This window comes from Petaurus breviceps, unplaced genomic scaffold, assembly GCF_028583685.1.
Source record: "Petaurus breviceps papuanus isolate PSGF00001 unplaced genomic scaffold, PetGlider_PUasm1.0 90897, whole genome shotgun sequence".
NCBI lineage: Eukaryota > Metazoa > Chordata > Mammalia > Diprotodontia > Petauridae > Petaurus > Petaurus breviceps.
Genome location: NW_027187374.1, coordinates 3,608,731 through 3,630,971, shown reverse-complemented (window position 1 = coordinate 3,630,971; position 22,241 = coordinate 3,608,731). Strand labels below are relative to the sequence as shown.

General features: G+C 34.1%; 1 protein-coding gene across 1 annotated transcript in view; it reads left to right on the top strand.

Moving 5' to 3' along the window:
* The first annotated feature begins 1,776 nt into the window (after positions 1 to 1,776).
* Positions 1,777 to 22,241, top strand: part of DSCAM (DS cell adhesion molecule) — an 870,593-nt gene continuing 850,128 nt past the window's right edge. Inside the window, exon 1 of the mRNA XM_069074855.1 lies at positions 1,777 to 2,414. Coding sequence (XP_068930956.1) covers positions 2,372 to 2,414 — 43 coding nt within the window. The 5' untranslated portion in view covers positions 1,777 to 2,371. The remainder of the gene's footprint in view (positions 2,415 to 22,241) is intronic.

Sequence of the window (22,241 nt, the reverse complement as noted above, 5' to 3'; positions counted from 1 at the left end):
CATCAGGGGGAAGAGGCCAATAAACCTCTGGGAACAATCTTGTTGCTTTTTAGGGGAAACCAAATACTGTTTTGGGGAAAGGAGACAACCCTGATCCTATATCAGCACGCATGGGACATATTCCTTTATATTTGATCTCTTGGAATTACCTGACAACTGACCAGTAATGAGATTTCTTGGTTAAAGGATATTTGTATGTAAAGAAGCATACCTACATATGTATTTACAAATATGTATGTACATATGTGCATGTATGTATACATATAGGTGCATAATAATAGGTGCATGGGATATGTCAGATACACACAATACATATATATGTATATATGAACACACATACGTATGAAGATTCCTTTCATCAACAAATTCAGTAGAGATGTTCTCACCTGATAAATGAGCAGTGATTTGAGTATTCTGTTGGTTAAGTGGAGTGGGGTGATTGATTGACAGATTGGTTCTTGAACTTTGTTAATGCCATTGCCTCATCTAATATTCATACTGCTTTGTTTCTTTAATTATTTCCCTTCAAATTTTTAATAGATTAAAAAAAGAATGTGTTATAATAGTAAGAGAACTGGATTTAGAGTCTTGGTAATTGGATCAAATTCTATATCTGTTATTGTCATCTACCTGTGTGACTCTAGACAAATTGCTCAACCTCTCTGAGCTTTAGTTTCCTCATCTATAAAATGAGGGCAGTGGTATAAATGATCCCTTATAAAGTCTCATAACTTTAAATCTATATGAAGAGATTGTATACATATCAAGAATTATTGGTCTAGTGATCAATGGCCTGGTGAATGAGGATCACCTATACTGAAATGGCTAAAGACAAGCTTTTCTGGCATAATGCAGGGTTGGTAACAGACTAGAATAGTCATCATGATTATGGTCACCATGATAGGTCTTGTTTAGAAGTCATGATTTAGAGACCTTTTTGTCTAATCTTGTATGAAGAATTTGGACTTTTGGTTTGCCTTTTTCAAATTATTATTGTAATTATAAAGATTTGGAGGTAGTGTGTGTGTGTTTCCTAAACAATTTTTTGGGGGGTAACATGGAACATTGGCTTGTTCCCAAAAGGAAGCTTACTAGCCACCTTTTGAACATGTCTTCCTGTAGTGGTTGCCAGAATGCTCTTTGCTTTTGAGCACCCCTTCATGGTTACTTAATTTAAGTCAGGTTTTTGTGCCATAAGTCATTCTTAAGTACAAAAAGAAATACATGTGTGCTTTAGCTTTTACCTTCATCATATTATGGCTTTTGGAACAATATCATATAATCAGAATACTATTAATTATTTATTGACTTTTTAATGGTGAATGGGGGCATGTGTTTGCTTTTTTAATAGAGCTGGTTACATATTTACAATTCCAGCTGCTAGTGTTTTGTCTTCAAAATGTGTTCATGTTAATTAAAAATCAGTCCTTAAATCAAAGACATCATAATAATATACAGTATTTGAGATTCCCATTTTGCTTTAGAGATACAAATGAGAATCTCCTGGAAAAAGAAAACAAAGAAATCTTTATCAGGCTGGTGATTTTATTTCAAAGATGCTAAAAATTTCACCATTACCTCTGCATATCTTGCTACCTTCCTGAATCATTTCCCTTCAACATGTCTTATTAAGTGCTGATAAGGCAATAGCTAAAAATAACCAGCTGTCAAATCATTATTTAAGCCTATTGGAAATTATTCTAAATTACTCAGTGCTGTTGGTTGGCTTCCCACTCACCACCAATCCTGCCTCCACTTCAGCTGCGAGTGCTCTACTGCTGCTTTAAGACTGCAGAACGCTACAAAGGACAGAGGCATGAGACAGGGTTAATACTTAGCTCTGAGTCTCAGAGGCAGAGAAGGTTAGCTGAGGGATCAATGTGATTAAAGCTGTAGGAGAGGAAAGATGTGCCTGTCTGTTTGCTTGCTGCCTGAATGTGGAGGGTGAAGGGTTTGGAACCTGATTTCTGCAGATTCTGGACTGTATATTCCCAGGGATGAGCTCATGCTTGCATTTGAGGATATTTTCACCTGTAGACCTGCTGCTGCAAACCTGCTGCTGTCTCCCTGAGCTAACAACACACCTGGGCTTAAAGCACCCGCCTCCCTCTTTCCTCTGGCTGCATCTTTCTGAAAGAGAAAGCCAGTGAGCAAGTGTCAGTGGAGAAGAGGAGAGACAGATCACTTGCTTTAAGGACAATCAAACACATACACGCATTTTTCAAGCAGCTACACGGCAACCAGCAAAATAAACTGAACTGATCGTCTTCTTAGCTTGTAGCTTTAACCTTGCAGTTGACAAATAGAGAAAAAGAAAGCAAAAGAGTGGAAAGCCAAGCATATAGCTGGAAGAATAGAAAAGAACAGGGGCATGTGGATATTGGTTTTCTCCTTGTTCCAGAGCATCTTGAATGGTGAGTAATATATTTTATTTGTGATTAATTTAAATGCTGTTAATTGCCAAGGGTGAACTGGGGAATTGTGTAGTTGGATCAATTGTATTCTTCCCCCCCCCCCCTCAGCATTTCAAACCTTGTCCTGTGGGGGAGGGGGACAGGGAAGGTAGGAGGATAGGATGTGGGAGAAATTGCTCTGTAATCATTTAAGCTAGCTTACCTAGCAAAGTGCCAACCCCTTCTCTAACTATAGTACTTGATAGCCACCTCATTCAGAATAAAACTAGTCTTGATAAGAAATGAATAGATTAGAAAAAAATTCTTTACTTCTTTCACAACTAAAACCAGATGGAGAACAATTCAAATAGCCTATATGAATATAATGAATAGAACATAGAAACCTTCTAGTTTAAGCTATGAGCATCTTTGTTGTTAAGCTTTACAAAGAAATGTGGTTACACTCTGGTGCAATTTATTTACAATAATATTAAATATTTCCTTTAAAATATATTTTTCAATCTTCATCTCTTCTCTTCACCCCTAAGAAGGTGCTACTCAGTATTCCCAACACTAATTTATGTAAAAATATGCAGTGATAAGCATTACGTCATCTGATGTGCTTACAAATCTTGACATTTATAAAGTTGTGAAAATGTAATAACTGAATGAAGTAAATATTTTGGTTTTTCCCCCATAGCCATTTGATATTTTGAAAGATTTTCTTCTTAAGAATTTAAATAGCTATTACTACTTAATGATGTGCACACAATCACTGTGTACAATACCTTAAGTTGTAGTATGACAGAAATAGAAATGTACATGTTGATGGTTTTCTCCCAACATCAGAATGATAGGAAACTGCTGGGTTTTGGCATAGCTTGAGAATAGCTGCAGTTTTGAATTACCATTTCAAATTTCTGCACACAGATCAGGCTAAAATTCATTACATGCTGACAGTTAAAATTAAGTAATTAAGCAGAATTGACCCTCTAGAAAGGGAAAGAAAAAGAAAATATTGTTATGTGAGAAAATCTAAGAAGCAAAGGAGAATGTGAGATTTTCCCGGAAGAGACAAATGAATCTCGGAGTGCAGGCTAAAGAATAAATGCTAGTTGGGTGTGCATTTTTATTTGCTAAACTATATATAGATAAAAAATATTTACATATAACCATCTCTGTGTGTATATATGTTTATGAATAAATACTAACAAAATTAAGGAAATTATGCATTTACAAATGGCTGCATTTTAAAAGAAAAAATTAGGAATGATTATAGTGCAAAAAAACCCATTTTGTTCTATAATGACTGTTCATTGAACAAACTGTTCATAAACTTTCATTTTGAAATTTTCTTTGCAGTAAAGCATTACAACAAATTCGACATTATATTTTCTTTTTTCCCCCTTTCCTCAGAGGGTACTATACTTAATCTACATCCTCTGTGGAATTTTACCTTAGGGGAATATATTTATATTAGAGCATACACAGTGATGCATCATGGAAGTTACAATTTAATATGAAATTGTAGAAAATGTTAGAATATTATCATATAGGTGAAGATATATAAGATATTATTTAGGGCCTGCCTAATTTGTCAGCACAAATCCTTGGACTCATCATAAAGCTCATGATTTTAGAAAAATTGTAAAAAAAAAAATCCCATGCTATTGAGGGACATGGCACCTTATGATTGACATGACAATATAGGTTGCTTTCCTTACTGTGAATATAAATTGTATCTATTTCACGTTCCAAGATCCATAATCTAGGATGAGAAATCAACCATTATTTTTCTGTACTTTTGTACGCATAGAGATATACTAAACATGTGTGTGGTTTTTTAATCAGTATTTTAAAAAGATGTAAACGTTCTTGATATTATGTTTAAATTGCATAATCACTGAATACTTATAATCTCAAAATTGCTATTTTGGTTGTGTGTTATGCAAAATAGCTTTTGCATGATGGACTTCATACTAAGTCTATCACTGTGTGTAGAAACACACATATATGTATATATAGCATATACATACACAGTCATTGTCAGTAGTCTTCTCCTATCACTTTCTCAAAAGACCTCCTAAAATATATTAACAGTGATTATTACCTTAAAGTATTCAAGTAAATTATCTGTCATAAGGCATACATAACCAATAAAATGGCTATTTTATATCCTGTATCGTGTTTTTAGTTTCCTTCTTTCAGTGAAACCAGGTTAAAACACAACACAACAAAACAATAAAACCCTACAACCTCCCAAACAAACAAACAAAAGCCCTGGGCTTTGAGCTCTTTCACTATTATTGCCAACCTGCTTTAAAGATTTTCCCAAATGAGGGGTGATATATAGATAAACATAATCACACTACATATCCCAACATAAATAAGATTATATAAAAGAGTTCAGTTTGGCATGCTTTTTTTCCCATTTGGCCATGCTTTCAAAATCTATAAATACATACCTCTAATCACACTGGAAGAGAGACAAGATGTTTTCCTCACTTGTTATTTTGAAGTAATATTTATCTGTTTTCATGAACTTGTTTTTAAAAAATTATCCATATTAAGATATTTTGTTACCTGAATACACTGAATACTAGGCCCCAAACTGCAACTGATTTGGAATAAAATTAATTGAATAAATTTAAGAGTTTAAACAGATTGATATTTTGAGGTTTTGTTAAAAAGTGCTAAGTTTTAAGAATATTAATGTGCTTTAATAATATCTTTCCTACAAAGGGTAAATACAGTCCTTCAATATTATGATAGATGAAATCTTTTTTCTTTTTGGTTAAAAAGATGCATGATTATGGGACAGTTTGAAATTTAGGTCAAATAACATTAACTTGGGAATTCAATATTTTATTAGATTAATCTCTTGAATAAATTATCACATATATCTATCTCAGGTATGATATCAATAATAGACTAAAAAAGGAAAATTGCCAAGTGTTTTGAAATTCTCATATGTATACTTTTATAGCAATGCAAGTTCTGCATGTGTATGCATATAAGCACATTCATAATTCCAAAATTTATTTTAATGAAATAGTATCAAGGATAATTTCATATTTGTTGTACATGTTATTGGTTGTCGAATTATTGATTCTAACTTTAGAAAGTACATTTAATGAAAATAAAAGTATGTAGATATGCATCCACATAAGCAATTACTTGGTATTTCAAACATATATTTCTATTTCTATTCATGTTTATCTGACATACAAATGATGTTAGACATGTAGGTCTATACACACATATGTATATAGAGTGTCTGTTTTCTATCATTGCCCTTCCCTTATATTTTGTTTCATACATATAAGCACAGATATATATATGTGCTTATGTCTATGCATGTATGTATATATGCACATATTATAAATAGTAAGATTAATTATGTATAGATACACACAACTATATACTTTTTAACTGTACACACAGACAATTAACATTATCCTTCTCTATTATGCAAACCAAGATTGAGATGGAGATTAGACAGAGTAGTGATATTAACACAACTATTGAACAATAAGATGGGATATGCTGAATCTTTTTGCACTTGTCAGTTCCTAATAGGGTATCTGACTACATTTCCAAGACCTACATTCCTAGGCCTTGGCATTTTTTTTTTCTGGATAGAACATATTACCTCAATAAAAACCTGCTTGAAAACTTTAACTTACACTGCTTTGCCACACCTTTCGGTCCTTTAATCTGATTTCATTCTTTTTTAATTCAAAAAACAATGAATGAATGAGTACATGATGACAATTTTTATTTAATCTGGTTGTTTCCCCCCTCATCTTAAGAAAGCTAGATAGATATTTTGAATATATTTTTGTACCTCTAGACTTAGAATATTGTGTGACTTCTCTAGGAAAAAAAATGCTCAGTACAAGTTACACTGTGATAAATGAGAGAAATCCCATTTCTAATCTTTTTACCCTTGATTGTACATTCTGTTACTTCACTGAAGTCATTGAATAACAAGGAAGAACTGATGCACCATGTTTGTTGTGGGGAAGGGGAAGAATTCCCTCTGAAAATTGCCAATCTTAAGTCCCCAATACATAGGCCTTAATAGTCATAATCATATTTATCTCTAAAAATTCTTTTGTCCTGGATTTGTATCTTGGGAAGGAGATATGAAAAGTATCTCAGATGAATTCATGATAACTCTCTTTTAAAAAGCACAGCAAAACAGATATCCCATGGGAAATTCCTTTTATGTATATGTTTGTATGTGTTTGACCATGCATTTTCACTGGTGTTTCCTGTGCCTGGAATTCTCTTCCTCCTTATCTCCCACTCTGAACTTCCCTGATTTCATACAGGTCCCAGCTAAAATCCCACCTTCTGTGAGAAGTCTGCCATAAGTGTTAGCACCTCATCCCTAAGATTATCATCAATTTTTCCTGTATATATATTGTTTGTATGTAGTTGTTTACATGTCGTCTCCAAAATTAGACTGTGAGCTCATTGAAAGCAGGGACTGTCTTTTTTGTTTTTCTCTTTCTTTTTTTGTATCCTCAGTACTTAGAATAGTGTTTGGCACAGAGTAGACATTGAATAAATGCTTGTTGACTGTTGATACTGAAGGCAAACACATTCACACATATGTGATGTATGAAATAGCACACAAAATGAGATATTTAACTTAGAATTGACATTAAATGTTTAAGCATTTGTTAAAAAAGTGAGTACCTTGAATTTTTACCCTAAAATTATAAATTAATTTTATAACAGAAAATTAAATATTACTTCCAAATATAAACACTCATATTTTCTTGGGTTTTGTTTTCTACAAAGGGACAAAGACATTTTAGTGAAGGTCAATCTGTAGTTAATATTAATATGCACATCACAGAAAATTCCTTTATAGAACTTTTAAAATGTAGTACTTATGCAATTTAGAAATGTGACTATTTTGCTAATTCTGTCAGACTGTTACATGCTGTCTACATGTCAAATATTTTATTTTCATAGGACACTAGTGGGCAGCAAAACACACAAAACAGGTAATATTTCCCAATAGCAGGAACAAAATCAGCCATACACACACACACACACACACACACACACACACACACACACATAATGTATGGTGCTTTTCCTGAATGTTTTTGTTACATTGACTTCCAAAGTTCACTTCTATTTCGCTTCTCTTTAATGAAAGCAATAAAAAAACAAATAATGTAGGGACTATGGAAATATTTGTTTAAGATTTGAAAATGAATAGTACTTTGAAATGAAGAAGCTATAGAAGAGGTATAGTCAGGATAAGGGAGGTCATGAAAAAGCTTGTAGAAATATAATGTATTTTATTTATTACTTAGGTACCTGTGACACAAAGAAATAAGGTTGGAATTCTAGATGGGAGTCCTTAACCTTTCTTATGTCACACACCCCTTTGGCAATCTGGTGAATCCTGTAGTCTCAGAAAAAAAATGTTTTTAAATACATAAAAATGAATATATAAGATTACAAAGCAAACCAAATATATTGAAATACAATTATCAAAGTATCTTTTTTAAGTTCATGGACTGCAGGTTAAGAATCGCTGTTCTAGAAGATTACCCTCCTAAGACAGGATTTCCAAGAGAAATTGCTCCAATCTCCAAGGTTGCAGATCAACTGACCTTCTAATGTGATTCCAGAAAGCAATGGCTGTTAATGATGATCAATTTTAGAAGTAATGTTAATAGATGACAGCTTATCAATCTGATACAGCAGCAGCTTGTGAGTTGCGTACTAAGAAAGACTAATTTACCCCCAGGCACCCTGAATTGCAAATGCTTGCCTGTGTTTTTTTCCTCTATTAATTCTCCACATTTCAAATATATTAAAATAGCACTTCCTTTTCCTTAACCCATGTTTTTATTTCTAGACTTTCTCCTTTAAAAAAAAATCTATTTAGAAATAAAATAAAATTGAATGTTTCATTTTTCTAGCAAATATAGATTTTATTTTCCTATGAAACAAAAAGAATATTGTTACATATAATCCAACATATACATATATAAACAGATAATTTTAATTTTACATCATAAAATATTTCCCTAATTTAATTTATAAATTACTCTATGACTTTTCCCACTCCTATCCCATTTTCAAGAAATAAATTAGGTATTTGCTAAAGAATTTATTTGATAAGTTTCAGATAAATTATCTTCTGTTCTTCGTAATGGTTTAAATTAGGATATTTGATATGGTTGCCCCTTTGCAATCTTCATCTTTTAAAGACTCTTTTGGCCATTTGGATTGAGAAATGTATAACAGAAAATAAGAATACAAAGAATAATCTAGGGAGCTTCCATTTTTATGTATGTAGGTACATAGACTATGATTTTAGATCCTGCAAAATCTACATAATCTCAAGAAATCTAATATATAAAAGAAACACTGGAAAATATTTTATTCTCATTGTCATTTAATACCATGGGGACAATATCTTCTTAAATCTTCATTTTCAGAAAACATTATAATTTTCTTAAATATTCCATTGATCTTTGGACCTCTGTTAAATGTTTTTTTAATAATTGAAACTAATTTAAATGACTCTCTTCAGTCAAGTAAGAAAAAAAAACATAACGTAACTAATAATATAGGCTTTACTTAAATGGCTGATGGACTTTTTATTATGAAAATCAAGATATATTTTATAGGTTTCTTGTGTTATTTATAATAATCTTTTATTTTTATCATTTGGATTAATCACAATTTCTATGCATTGTGAATTATAAAATTATGTGTCAATATCATATAGTAAAAGGCAGCTTGGGGCACATTGCTCAGAGTCTAATATCTAAAGTTAAGAAGACCAGGGATCAAATTTGACTTTGAACACTTACTTGTTCTGTGACCCTTGACAAGTCATTTAATATCTGTTTACCTCAATGTCTTCATTTATAAAATAGGAATAAAATGTCATAAAGTTGTTGGGAGGAACAAAAGGGATAATATGATAAAAAAAAATGTATCCAGCACATAGTAGGCATTGTATAAATGCTTATTCCTTCCCTCCTGATTAAGACTAAGAAATATAGCAAGAATTTTTTTAAAGTAGCTATTATGTATATTTATACAAAATGATAGACATTAATGATTCATTGCTAAAATCCCTATTAATTTCTTTTTTTCCTCAGAAGTCAGTAAAATTTAAGCATTTGTCAATAGTCCTATTTATGCAAAACAATTTTAAAATGTAGAAATTTTATGTTGGAGAGATGGTGAGAAAAGAAGAGAATATCTCCTCCATACCTAATATGTACCTTCTCCTTAGAGCATCAAAATACAGAATTTCAGAGTGAAAATCATAATAAATATTGATTGATTGCTCATTTACTTTGGATTATCAGATAAACATTTTAGAAAGGGAATGTTAAAGACTATGTCTGACTTGAGGATGGCATTTAACATGTACTTTATTTTGGCATATTACATGTTGTGAGCCATCTTTATTATTATTATTATTAGATAATTGTTAAACCATTATATGTAATATATAAAATATTAAATATATTAAAATATATTTCTTATTTTGAATAGTCCCTTAGGCTAAGTGAAGAAAGGCTGCAATGGAAATAAAACCTTAGGGTTGTAGTTCCTAAAATAAACTGTATGTCAAGCAAGGCAAAACTGTCAAGCAGGACAAAATTGTCCTGCATATCTCTGGGAAGAGATAGCAATGGCTTTAGAGATCAGGCCTGCTCCTGTCAGAGGAGAATGGGAATTACGAAATCTAGTAAGATACTGACACACCTAATGGGAACTTCTCCAAAGAGGAGAGAAAAGGACTCTCAACAAGCACTAACTGAATAAATATAAAAAAGAGGAAAAGAAAAGTCTTTTTTCTGGGATGTATTAAATTGAAAAAAAGTTTAAATTATGAATCAAGTAGATAACATTGCAGAATACGCACTTGTTTTCAAGCACTTGGAGTATAAGGAAGAATGGATAGTGGGAATGAAAGGAATTGGGAAGCTAACAGGTGATATGTTCTAGGCTGGACCTGACTTAAGCCAGTCCTGTGATAATTTAGGTTCAGTTGTGGAAGGAAATGAAACATTTCTAGGTCATTCAAAAAGAAGTTTGATCAACAGGGATAAATATTAATGGTACCCTGAGTTTATTAGTTGAATTGGTGGCAGTTGATCAGTGGCTGTCAATGGTGGTTATAAGGAAGATGAAATGAATCCAGAAGGGAAATCCTTTAAAGCCATGTTACAAATCTTATGAAGACACCCATATGACCTATAAACCTAACTATTATAGCAGAGTCATTAGGAATAGAGAATGTGCAAAGAGAGCACAGAAACTAATCATCTCATTATATATGTATACATATATAATCTCTGCATTTTACATGTTCATTTAAATGTACATGTGCACTCACATGTTTTAGAACATTTACTTTTCTCAAAGACCTTTATAGTTTTCTTAACAATGAATTGCCTTGACTATATGATATATTGGAGATCCTTTACTTTTCTTCCCTTCTCCTCCCCCCCACCCATAACCATGCTAACTGTTGGCTCAAAAGATTTTTATTTTAAGGCATAGAGATATTTAAATTCCATTATTTATTTTGTTAGAAGAGAGAGGGTTTTGGGGGGGCATGTGCCTTGATAGGTCTTCACTTGTCAAGATGCTTACAATGTATTGATAGAGCTTGCTTGTGGCTTTGAGTCTTAAAAAATGTGTAAAGATTGGTCTAGTAGTTCTATGACAACCTGCTTTTATGATCCAGTACCCTTTTAAGACCTTCTTGTAGTTTACTATTGTTTTAGTGATTTCTCAATGTATGAAAACATGTAGATGTAAGTAAGTTATTTTACTTCTGTAAAAATGAAGTATAAAATGATCTCTAGGTACTTTTTAGGTCTAAATTTATTTGATAATTTTCTTTTTTTAATATTTTTTCACAGTTACATGTAGAAACAATTTTTAATATTCTTTAAATATTTTTAAATTTCAAATCCTCCCCCTTCTTTCTTTTCTGCTGGTAATCAGTTTGATATAGGTTACATATGTGCAATTATACAAAACATATTTCCATATTAATCATGTTGTTAAAGAAAATACAGACCAAAAAACCCCTTAAAATAAAATGAAAAAAAAATAGTATGCTTTAATCTGTATTCAGAAGTCATCAGTTCTTTTTCTTAAGGTAAATAGCATCATTCATCATGAATGTTGTGTCATTGTGTTGGATTATTGTGTTGCTGAGAATAACTAAGCTATTCACAATTGATCATCATTACAATATTGATGTTATTTTTCCTAATGTTCTCTTACTCCTGCTAGTTTCACTTTGCATCAGTTCATTTAAGTCTTTCCAGGGTTTTCTGACAGCATCCTGCTTATCATTTCTCATAGCACAATAGTATTCCATTACAATCATATAGCTCAACTTCTTCAGTCATTCCCCCATTGATAGATAACCCCTAGAATTCAAATTTTTAGACACCATGAAAAGAGCTGCTATAAATATTTTTGTACAAATGGGTCTTTTCCTCTTTTTATGATCTCTTTGGGATACAGGGGTATTACTGGATCAAAGGGTATGAACATTTTGATAGCCTTTTGGACATGTTTACAAATTTTTCTGCAGAACAATTGGATCAGTTTACAACTCCACCAAGTGTGTATTAGTCTTCCAGTTTTCCCACATCACCATCCAATGGTTATCATTTTCCCCCTTTCTGTCGTATTGGTCAATTTGATAAGTGTGACAAAGAACATTGGTACCTCAGAGTTGGTTTATTTCTATTTCTCTAATGAATATCTATCTATTTCTCTAATGAATAATGCTTTAGAGCATTTTTCATATAATGATAGCCATCTTCAATGTATTGATCTGTATTGATCTGATAACTGCTCATTCATATCCTTTGACCACTGTCAATTAAGGAATAACTTGTATTCTCACAAATTTGACTTAGTTCTCTATATGTCTGAGAAACAAGGCTTTTATCAGAGACATTTGCTATAAAAAAATTTCCCCAGATTTCTCCTTTTCATCTAATCTTGGTGGCATTAGTTTTGTTTGTACAAAATATTTTAAATTTAATATAATCAAACTTATCCATTTTGAATCACATAATGTTCTCCATCTCTTAGTAGGCCTAAATTCTTCCTTTCTCTATATATCTGACTTGCTCTGTTTGTTGCTCTTTTAATTTATTAATGGCATATGGTATAAGATGTTGGTCCATTCCTTGTTTCTGCTATATCACTTTCCAGTTCTCCCAGCAATTTTTGTCAAACAGTGGGTTCTTGTTCCAAAAACTTGGCATTTTGGATATATTAAACATTAGATATCTATACTCATTAACCACTGTGTATTCTGTACCTATTCTATTCCACTGATCCACCACCCTATTTCTTAGCCAGGATCAGATTGTTTTGATGATCACCACTTTATAACACAGTTTGAGATATGGTACAGTCAGGCTACCTTCCTTCACATTGTTTTTCCCATTAATTCCCATGACCTTTTGTTCTTCCAGATGAATTTGTTATTTTTTTCTAGCTCTATAAAATAATTTTTTGGTAGTTTTTGGCACTGAATAAGTAAGTTAATTTAGGTAGAAATGTCATTTTTATTATATTGACTCAGGCTACCCATGAGCAGTTGCCATTTTTCCAGTTGTTTAGGTTTTACTTCATTAGCGTCAAAAGTGTTTTGTAATTGTGTTCATATAGTTCTTGGGTTTGTCTTGGCAGGTAGACTCCCAGTATATTTTATTGTGTACAATTATTTTAAGTGGAATTTCTCTTCTTATCTCTTGCTGCTGAACTTTATGGGTAATATAAAGGAAGGCTGTTGTCATCCCCTTCCATCCTATTCTCCTGTTGGGTGAGATATCCTATTTAGTGTGTATGTCATTCCCTCCCTTAGCCAAATTCAATGAGAACAAGGTTGACTCATTCCCTTTTGCCTTCCTGTTCTTCCCCTCCATTGTAACAGTTTTCCCTTGCCTCTTCTATACGAGATAATTTACCCCATTCTATCTCTCCCCATCTCCTCTCATTATATTCCTCTCTCAACTTTTAATTTCACCTTTTAAGTATTATCCCTCCCTATTCAACTGGTCCTGTACCTTCTGTCTATGTATACTTGCACACATATATACACATGCTCATATATGTATTCATATGCCCATATACCCATATACCATATAGACATATATATGTGCATATATTTCTATTCCCTTCAACTATTCTCATACTGAGAAAAGTTTCATAAGTTACAATGATCATTTTTCCATGTATGAATGTAAGTTGTTCAACTTTGATAAGTTCCTTATGATTTCTTTTCCCTGTTTACCTTCTCATGCTTCTCTTGCTTCTTGTATCTGAATGCCAAATTTATATTCAGCTCTGGTTTTTCCATCAAGAATGCTTAAAAGTCCTCTATTCCATTGAATGACCATATTTCCCCCTGAAACATGATACTTAGTTTTGCTGGGTAGGTGATTCTTGGTTCTAATTCCAGTTCCTTTGAACTGGATATAATATTTCTAGCAGCATTCTTTTGGGGATCTTTTTCAGGAGGCGATGGGTGGATTCTTTCAACCTCCATTTTGCCCTCTGGTTCTAAAACATCAGGGCAATTTTCCTTGAGAATTTCTTGGAGGATGATTTCTAGGTTCTTTCTCTGATCATGGCTTTCAGGTAGTCCAATAATTTTTAAATTATATCTCCTGGATCTCTTTTCCAGGTCAGTGGTTTCCCCAATGAAATATTTCACATTGCCTTCTATTTTTTCATTTGTTCAGATCTGTTTAATAGTATCTTGATTTCTCATAAAGTCATTAGCTTCCAATTGCTCTAATCTAGTTTTGAAGGAATTATTCTCTTCAGTGAGTTTTTGAAATTTTTTTCCATCTGGCAAATTTGGTGCTTTTTTAAATTAAATTTTTTTTTTTTGCTTTTTTGGAGGGCAATTTGGGTTATGTGACTTGCCCAACGCCACATGGACAGGTGTGTGTGTGTGTGTGTGTGTGTTTGTGTGTGTGTGTGTGTGTGTGTGTGTGTGTGTGTGTGTGTGTGTGTGATAAGTGTCTGAGGCCGGATTTGAACTTAGGTTCTCCTGACTCCAGGGCCAGTGTTCTATTCACTACGCCACCTAGCAGCCACAATATAAGCACCACTCTTTTAGTTTTTATTTTTTGCGTTTTGGAGGGCAACTGGGGTTATGTGACTTGCCCAAGGCTACATGGCTAGTTTTTGTGTTAAGTGTCTGAGATCAGATTTGAACTAAGGACCTCCTGACTCCAGGGCCAATGCTCTATTCACTGCGCCCTCTAGCCGCCCCTTGAAAATTTGGCTTTTTAAGGCATTCTTCTCATTGGCTTTTTGGGCCTCTTTTGCCATTTGAGTTAGACTATCTTTTAAGGTGTTATTTTCTTCTGTCAGGTTGTTGACTTGCTTTTCATGATTTTCTTGCATCATTGTCATTTCTCTTCCCAATTTTTCCTCTACTACTCTTACTTGGTTTTCAAAACCCTACTTGAGATACTCCATGGCCTGTAACCAATTCATATTTTTCTTGGGAGCTTTTGATGCAGCACTTCTGACTTTGTTGTCTTCCTCCCATTCTATGCTTTGATCCTTTTTTGTCCCCAAAAAAGGAATCTATGGTGGGATTGCCTTTTTTCTGTGTAGCAGCAAGCACCCCAAGCGTCCTCAGGGTTTGCAGCTACCACAGGTTCTTGGATCTGCTTTGTTAAAGGAAAGCAACTCAAAATGGGTTAACAAGCTTACTTTAATCAGTCAGACATATATCGTTTACCTTGGTCAGGAGAAAAGGTCAGCACCCTGAACCTCAAAGTATACAGGCATAATTATCAAGACAGAAACATCAAGTAGACAGATTTCCAAACTGTCCAACCATTACATCCATACCCAGTCAACATCTGGGTTTCCACATTCTGGGTTTTTCAAAGCCGGGGGACTCTCAACAACGGCTTCCCAGAATTCAGATCAAATCACAGAACACTTCTCAAAGTGAGTCCCAAAATAAAGCTACACATCAGGGCTTATATAGCCTTCTCCTGGCTCAGAGAATGTAACAACCTTATTGACTCACTGGCCAATCAAGAAGTATCTACTGAAAAACAAGCCTCCCTCCCCAGGCTTCTGGTGCACTTTAGCCTAGGGGCAGGGAAGATCTTCCAAATTTGCATTCCCATTACATTCTGCTAGTTCATGTTGCCAGTAAATTACTTGACTTTTGAACTCTTTGCTACTTTAGAACTCTGCTTTCAGAATGGAGAGAGCTTTGTCCCAAATCACCAGGGTTTTTGCAGCTGCTGGAGCAATTAGGGTGGTTCCCTCTCTGCCCTCTCTGCAGCCCCCAGAGGCTCTGGCACCTGGCCACACACCCTAGGACATTCACCCAAGACCACAATCCAGATCCAAGCAGGTCAAAGCATGAGCAATTACCCTCTGAATGGTGGCTTGATCCCCCTACAATCTGCAGGCCAGGAGCTTCTGAGACAGCTAAGTGGCACAGCCCCCGCACCTCTCATGATTCTCACCCCATGGGAAGGGACTGGACCTTGTTCTTATTTCCACTCCTGTTCCAACAGAGTTCCACACTGACCTTTTACATTGTCTTGGGTGTTTATGGGTTGAGAAGTCTGGAAATTGCCACAGCTGCTGGTTCTTCATTCTCCTGAAGTCTGCTGTGGCCACTGCTGCCTGGGACCAAAACTGCTTATGCCAGACTGGGCCTGGCTTCCAGCACAGTGAGATAGATCCTTCCTGCCCTCCTGCTGGACTGCCTTCAGTGGGAGGCTTGCTCCTCTCTGTCATTTTGTGGGTTCTGTAGCTCTAAAATTTGTCTGAAGTAATTTTTTACATGTATTGGAGGAGGTAGAATCCAGAGCTGCAGGGAAATCCTGTTTCTACTCTGCCATCTTGGCTCCTCCCCTCCCCCTGTATCTAATTTTTCTAAAATTCTATTCACCTCCTTAACTTCCTTCTGTTTTACATTTCTGTTTAGATTTACCTAGTTCTGAGAAGGGAAAGCTAAGGTTTCCCACTAGTATAGTTTTACTGTCTATTTCCTTCTGTAACTCGTTTAACTGTTCCTGTAAGAATTTGGATGCTCTGCCATTTTGTGCATATGTGTTTGGTATTGTTATTACTTCATTTTCTATGGTACATTTTTTAGCAATATGTAATTTCCCTGCTTATCTCTTTAAACTAGATCCATTATTGCTTTCCCTTTTTATAAGATCATGGTTGCTACCCCTACTTTTTTTTTCTTCAGATGAAGCACAATAGATTCTATTCCAGCCCCTTACCTTTACTCTGTATGTGTATGTGTCTATTGTAGGATTCTAGTTTTCAATCCACTCTGGTATCCTTTCCCATCTTATGGGTAAGTTTTTCCCACTCCCCTATAAGATTATGATTACTGTGTATTTTTCTTCATCCTATTTTCCCCTTATTTATCCTTTTATCTCTTTCACCATATCCCTAATCAACAGTATTTCGATTCTGACCACAGCCCCACCTTATCCACCTTACCTTCTATCAGTCCCCCTCTCTTCTTTAAATCCTATCTCCTATTTACCCATACAATAAGATAGATTTCTATGCTCAGTTGAGTAAGTTATTTTCTCTTTGATCTAATTCTGATAAGAGTAAGGTTCAAGAGATGCCTTCCCACCCCCATCTTTCCCTCTTCTGCAATAGATCTTTTTATATCTCTTCATGTGAGATAATTTACTCCATTCTACAGTTCTCTTCCTCACCAGCTAATTTTTTTAATATCATTCCATTAATGCCAACTTATACCTACACCCTCTTTCTATGTACTTCTTTTTTTTTAAAGCAAGTTAAGTAACTTGCTCAAGGTTACATGGCCAGTTATTTCTGGGTGTGGTGCTGAGTATCTGAGCCTGGATTTGATCCAGGTCATCCCGACACTGGAGCCGGTGCTCTTACTTGCTGTGCTACCTGGCTGCCCCTTATGTACTTCTAATCACTCTAATGTGATGAAGTTTTTTTTTTTAGCACTGTAGGGATGTAAACAGTTTAGCTTCCCCTATGTTTTGTCTTTCCTATTTATATTTTTATATTTCTCTTTTGTCTTCTATTTGAAAATAAGATTTTCTGTTCAACTGTGGAATACTTGAAAGTTCTCTGTTTCATTGAGTGCCCATTTTGTCCCCTGAAGGATTATATAGTTTCTCTGAGTGGGTGATTCTTGGTTGTAATCATAGATCCTTTATATTTCAGAATATCATATTCCATGCCCTCTAATCCCTTAATGTAGAATGCATCAAATCCTGTATAATCTTGACCATAATATTTCAATTGTATCTTTCTTGTTGCTTGCACTATGTTCTCCTTGACTTCAGAACTGTGGATTTAAAAAAATATTTTTTTTTTTGCTTTTTATTTTTTGTAGGAGGGAAGGTAGGAGAGTTGGGGTTAAGTGATTTGCCCAAAGTCACACAGCTTATTTTGTGTTGTGTCAGAGGCCAGATTTGAACTCAGGTCCTCCTGACTCCAGGACCTGTGCTCTATTCTCTGCACCACCTAGCCACCCTCAGAACTGTGTATTTTTGCTACAGTATTTCTAGGAGTTTTCATTTTGGGATTTCTTTCAGGTGGTGGTCAGTGGATTCTTTCAATGTCTATTTTACCCTATGGTTCAAAGACATTCAAAGACAAGAGCAATTTTACTTCTTAATTTCTTGAAATATGATGTCCAGGCTCTTTTTATTCATAACTTTCAGGTAGTTCAATAATTCTTAGATAATCTCTCCTGAAACCATCTTTAGGTTACTTGTAATTCCAATGAGACATTTCATGTGTTTTTTTTCTCTTTTTTTCAGACTTTTGATTTTGTCTTATTGTTTCTTGGTGCCTCAGAGAGCCATGAACTTCTACTTGCCCAATTCTCATTTTTAAGGAATTAGTTTTCTTCAGGAAGCTTTTGTGTGTCTTTTTCTACTTGGTCAATTCTACATTTTAACAAGTTATTTTCTTCAGTGAATTTTACCTCCTTTCCCATTTGTCCAATTCTATTTTTTAATGAGCTTTTTAAAAATTAATAATATTTTATTTTTTCCAAATACCTATAAGGACAATTTTCAATATTCATTTTTGGGGAATGTTTTGTATTCCATATTTTTCTCCCTCACTCCCTTCCCTTTCCATTCCCAAAATGGCAATTTGATATGTTATGTATGTACAAAAATGTAAAATACATTTCCACATTAAAAGTGTTGTGAAAGAAAACAGAAGGGAAAATATCATAAAAAAAGTAAAAGTGGTATGTTCTGATCTGCATTCAGAGTACATCAGTTCTTTTTCTGATGTGGATAGCATTTTCCATCATCAGTTCTTTCTAGCTGTTTTGGATCATTGCTTTGCTGAGAAGAGATAAATCTTTCAAAGTTACTCATCACACAATGTTGCTGTTATGTACAATGATTTTCTAGTTCTGCTCATTTTACTTTGCATCAGTTTGTATAAGTCTTTCCAGGTTTTCCTGAAATCTGCCTGTTTATCATTGCTTATTGTACAATAATATTCCATTACATTCATGTACAATAACTTGTTCAGCCATTCCTTAATTATGGTCCTCCTTCAATTTTCAATTCTTTTCTAACATAAAAGAGCTGCTATAAATATTTTTTTTAACATGTGGGTCTTTCCCCTTTTTATGATCTCTTTGGGATATAGATCTAGAAGTGATATTGCTGGATCAAAGTGTATGCATAGTTTGTACTTTGGACATAGTTCCAAATTGTTTTCCAGAATGGTTGGATCAATTCACAACTCCACCAACAATGCATTAATGTCCCAATTTCCCCACAGCTTCTCCAACATTTATCATTTTCCTTTTTTTTTTGGTCATAATAGCCAATTTGATAGATATGAAGTGGTATCTCACAGGTGTTTTAATTTGCATTTCTTTAATCAATAGTGATTTTGCATTTTAAAAATATAACTAAAGAGAGCTTTGATTTCTTGATCTGAAAATGACCTGTTCATATCCTTTGATCTTTTACTAACTGGAGAATTGCTTATATTCTTATAAACTTGACTCAGATCATTATATATTTGAGAAATGAGGCCTTTATCAGAGATACTGTAAAGATTGTTTCCCAGCTTTCTGTTTTCCTTCTCATCTTGGTTGCATTGCTATAGTTATTTCTTTTTTAAATTTTAGACTCAAAGGCTAGAACACAAATACAGAAAAGAGAAAATAAAAAACATGTTATAAACATATATATTGAAACTTAAATACAAAGTAAGAAAGAAAATAAAAGCATATCATGTGCATAGCAGAACATATGAGAAGATTGAAAATGCATGACAAATTTTTGTTTCAAGAAAGCCTGTATGATAAATAATACACATTATTTTGGGAACTGGCCATCTTTTCTTTTCTTCTTTGTAAGTTTTCTTTTGTTCTCTACTGTGAACTTTTTAACTTTGTTGTTTTTTTCTTCCCCCACCACCCGCCCCATCCAGAAGGCTACAATTAAATTTGGATGTGTTTCTCTATGGCTATATCTATCTCTCTATGTATATGTATACATATATGTATATGTATATGTGTATGTGTATGTGTATGTATATGTATGTGTATGTGCATATGTATATGAATACATATACAGAGATATACCTTCCCAAATAAATTCTACTCCTGATCTTTGTTTTTATGTCTGTGCATATGTCCTCTTTTCTATCCCTCCTGCCGCCTCTACTTTATTCTACCTGCTACTTTTCCCTCCTTTTACTTGTCTACCCTTCTCAAGGATCCCTCCCCTATTCTCTCATTCCCATAAATTTAAAGACCTTCCTATACTGCCTTTTGCCTATTCCCTCACCCTCCCCTCTAAAGATCCCTCCCTTGTCCTCTACTCCCTCCCTATGCCCCTACCATTTTATTTCTCCTGAATTCAGAAGACTTTTATACTCTTCAAAATAAATATGTATTGTTTCCTCTTAAACCCATTCCTGATGAAAGTAGGTTACCAGAACTACTAGCCCTCCTCCCCCATCTAGTTCCTCTGTATCAATTCTACCTGTCGCATTTCATTTGTATAAAATAATTACTCTTTTTGGCTGTTCTTAAATGGTTTTACTTTTAAAATTCATATCATACTCAGGTTTCCCCCAATCTTTCTTATGAGCTACCCAATTATTAATAAGACTCTTAGACATACATTTTACATATATTAGAAGTAAACAGTCTGTCCTTATGGTTGCCTTATAATCAATCTTTGACATATACCTTTTATTTCTCCTGGCTCTTGTATGTCAAATCTTCTCTTAAGTTCAGTTTCTTTTCTGTTTTTTAAACAAAGTCTTGAAAGTCTGACAGTTGATCAAATATCGGGTTTTTTTTTTTCATTCAGGATAATGCTTAACTTTGCAGGGTATGATATTTTTGACCTGAGGCCCAGTTCTTTTGCTATTTGATATATAATGTTCCAAGACCTATGGTCCTTTAATGTCTCTGCTGCTAGGTCTTCTGTGAATCTAATCATGGCACTATCATATTTAAATTGTTTTAATCTTGTATCCTTGAATTGGGTGTTTCAGAATTTGACTATGAAATTCCTTTGAGTTTTCATCATAGGATCTCTTTTAAGTGGTGATTGATGGATTTTTTTTCTATTTCTACTTTCCCCTCTTGTTCTAATGTTTCAGGACAATTTTCTTTAATTACTTCTTGAATTATTGCATCAAGATTCTTTTTTTGATCATAACTTTCAGCTAGTTCGATTATTTTGTTTACTCTTCTTGACCTGTTCTCCAAATCTGTTGTTTTTCTTATAAGATGTTTCACTTTCTCTTTTATTTTTACATTATTCATATTTTGTTTAATTATTTCTTGATCTCTTTTAATTTCATTCATTTCACCTTGCCCAATTCTCATTTTCAAGATGTCATTTTCTTCCCTAAGGTTCTAGGTCTCCTTTTCTAATTGGTTGACTTTCCTTTCATAATCTTCTTGTTTTTCTTGGATTATTCTTAATTTCTTTTTAGTTTTTCCTCTATGTCTGTAATTTGATTTTTAAAGTCTTTTTAAAGATCTTCTATGAATTCTTTTTGGGCAAGTGACCATTTCATGTTACTCTTTGGGTGTTTCTTTACTTCAATATCCTATTCTGAAAATGAACCCTGGTCTTCTCTAATCCCATGATAGCTTTCTATGGTTGGATTCTTCCTCCTTTACCTGTTCATTTTTTGGGGAGTAACAGCTTAATATTAATAGCTCATCTCTAGGCCTGGGGTTTGGGAGATGGTGCTTCTTGCTCCAGATCTTCACTTCTCCCCCCAGCCTGTAATCAAAGCCAAACCTCCAACCTCCTGTAAGTGCCCACTGCCAGGGGCTTTCTGCCCCACTGCTTCTGTACTCACTGGACATGTGTTGGTTCCTTCTTGCCTCCACTGCTCTTCATAGCACAGCTGGTCTGGTGTTCTTTAACAGCAGAGGTTCCCTTGATCTTCCTGGGCTCAGATGCCCAACTCTCCTCACTCTCCCTGGGATAAAAGTTCCTGTGACTGGGGCAGAAGCAACCTCTTAAAACAATTAACCCCAGGACTTGCTGCTGGTTGTTAAAGTGGACATAAGCCTAGAGGTATTTACTCTTCACAGGGACCAAGCTTCATCTTGGGATTTTTCTCATAATCTTCTAAAATTGTCCCAGGATGCTCTGCATTATGTCCCTATTCTTATATATTTTTATCTGTATTTCATATTTTTACCCATACTTTTTTCACCTTAAGGTATTATTTTAGCTCTTTTGTGGGGAAATATCTTGAGAGCTTGAAATTTTCGGACCTATTCTAACATCT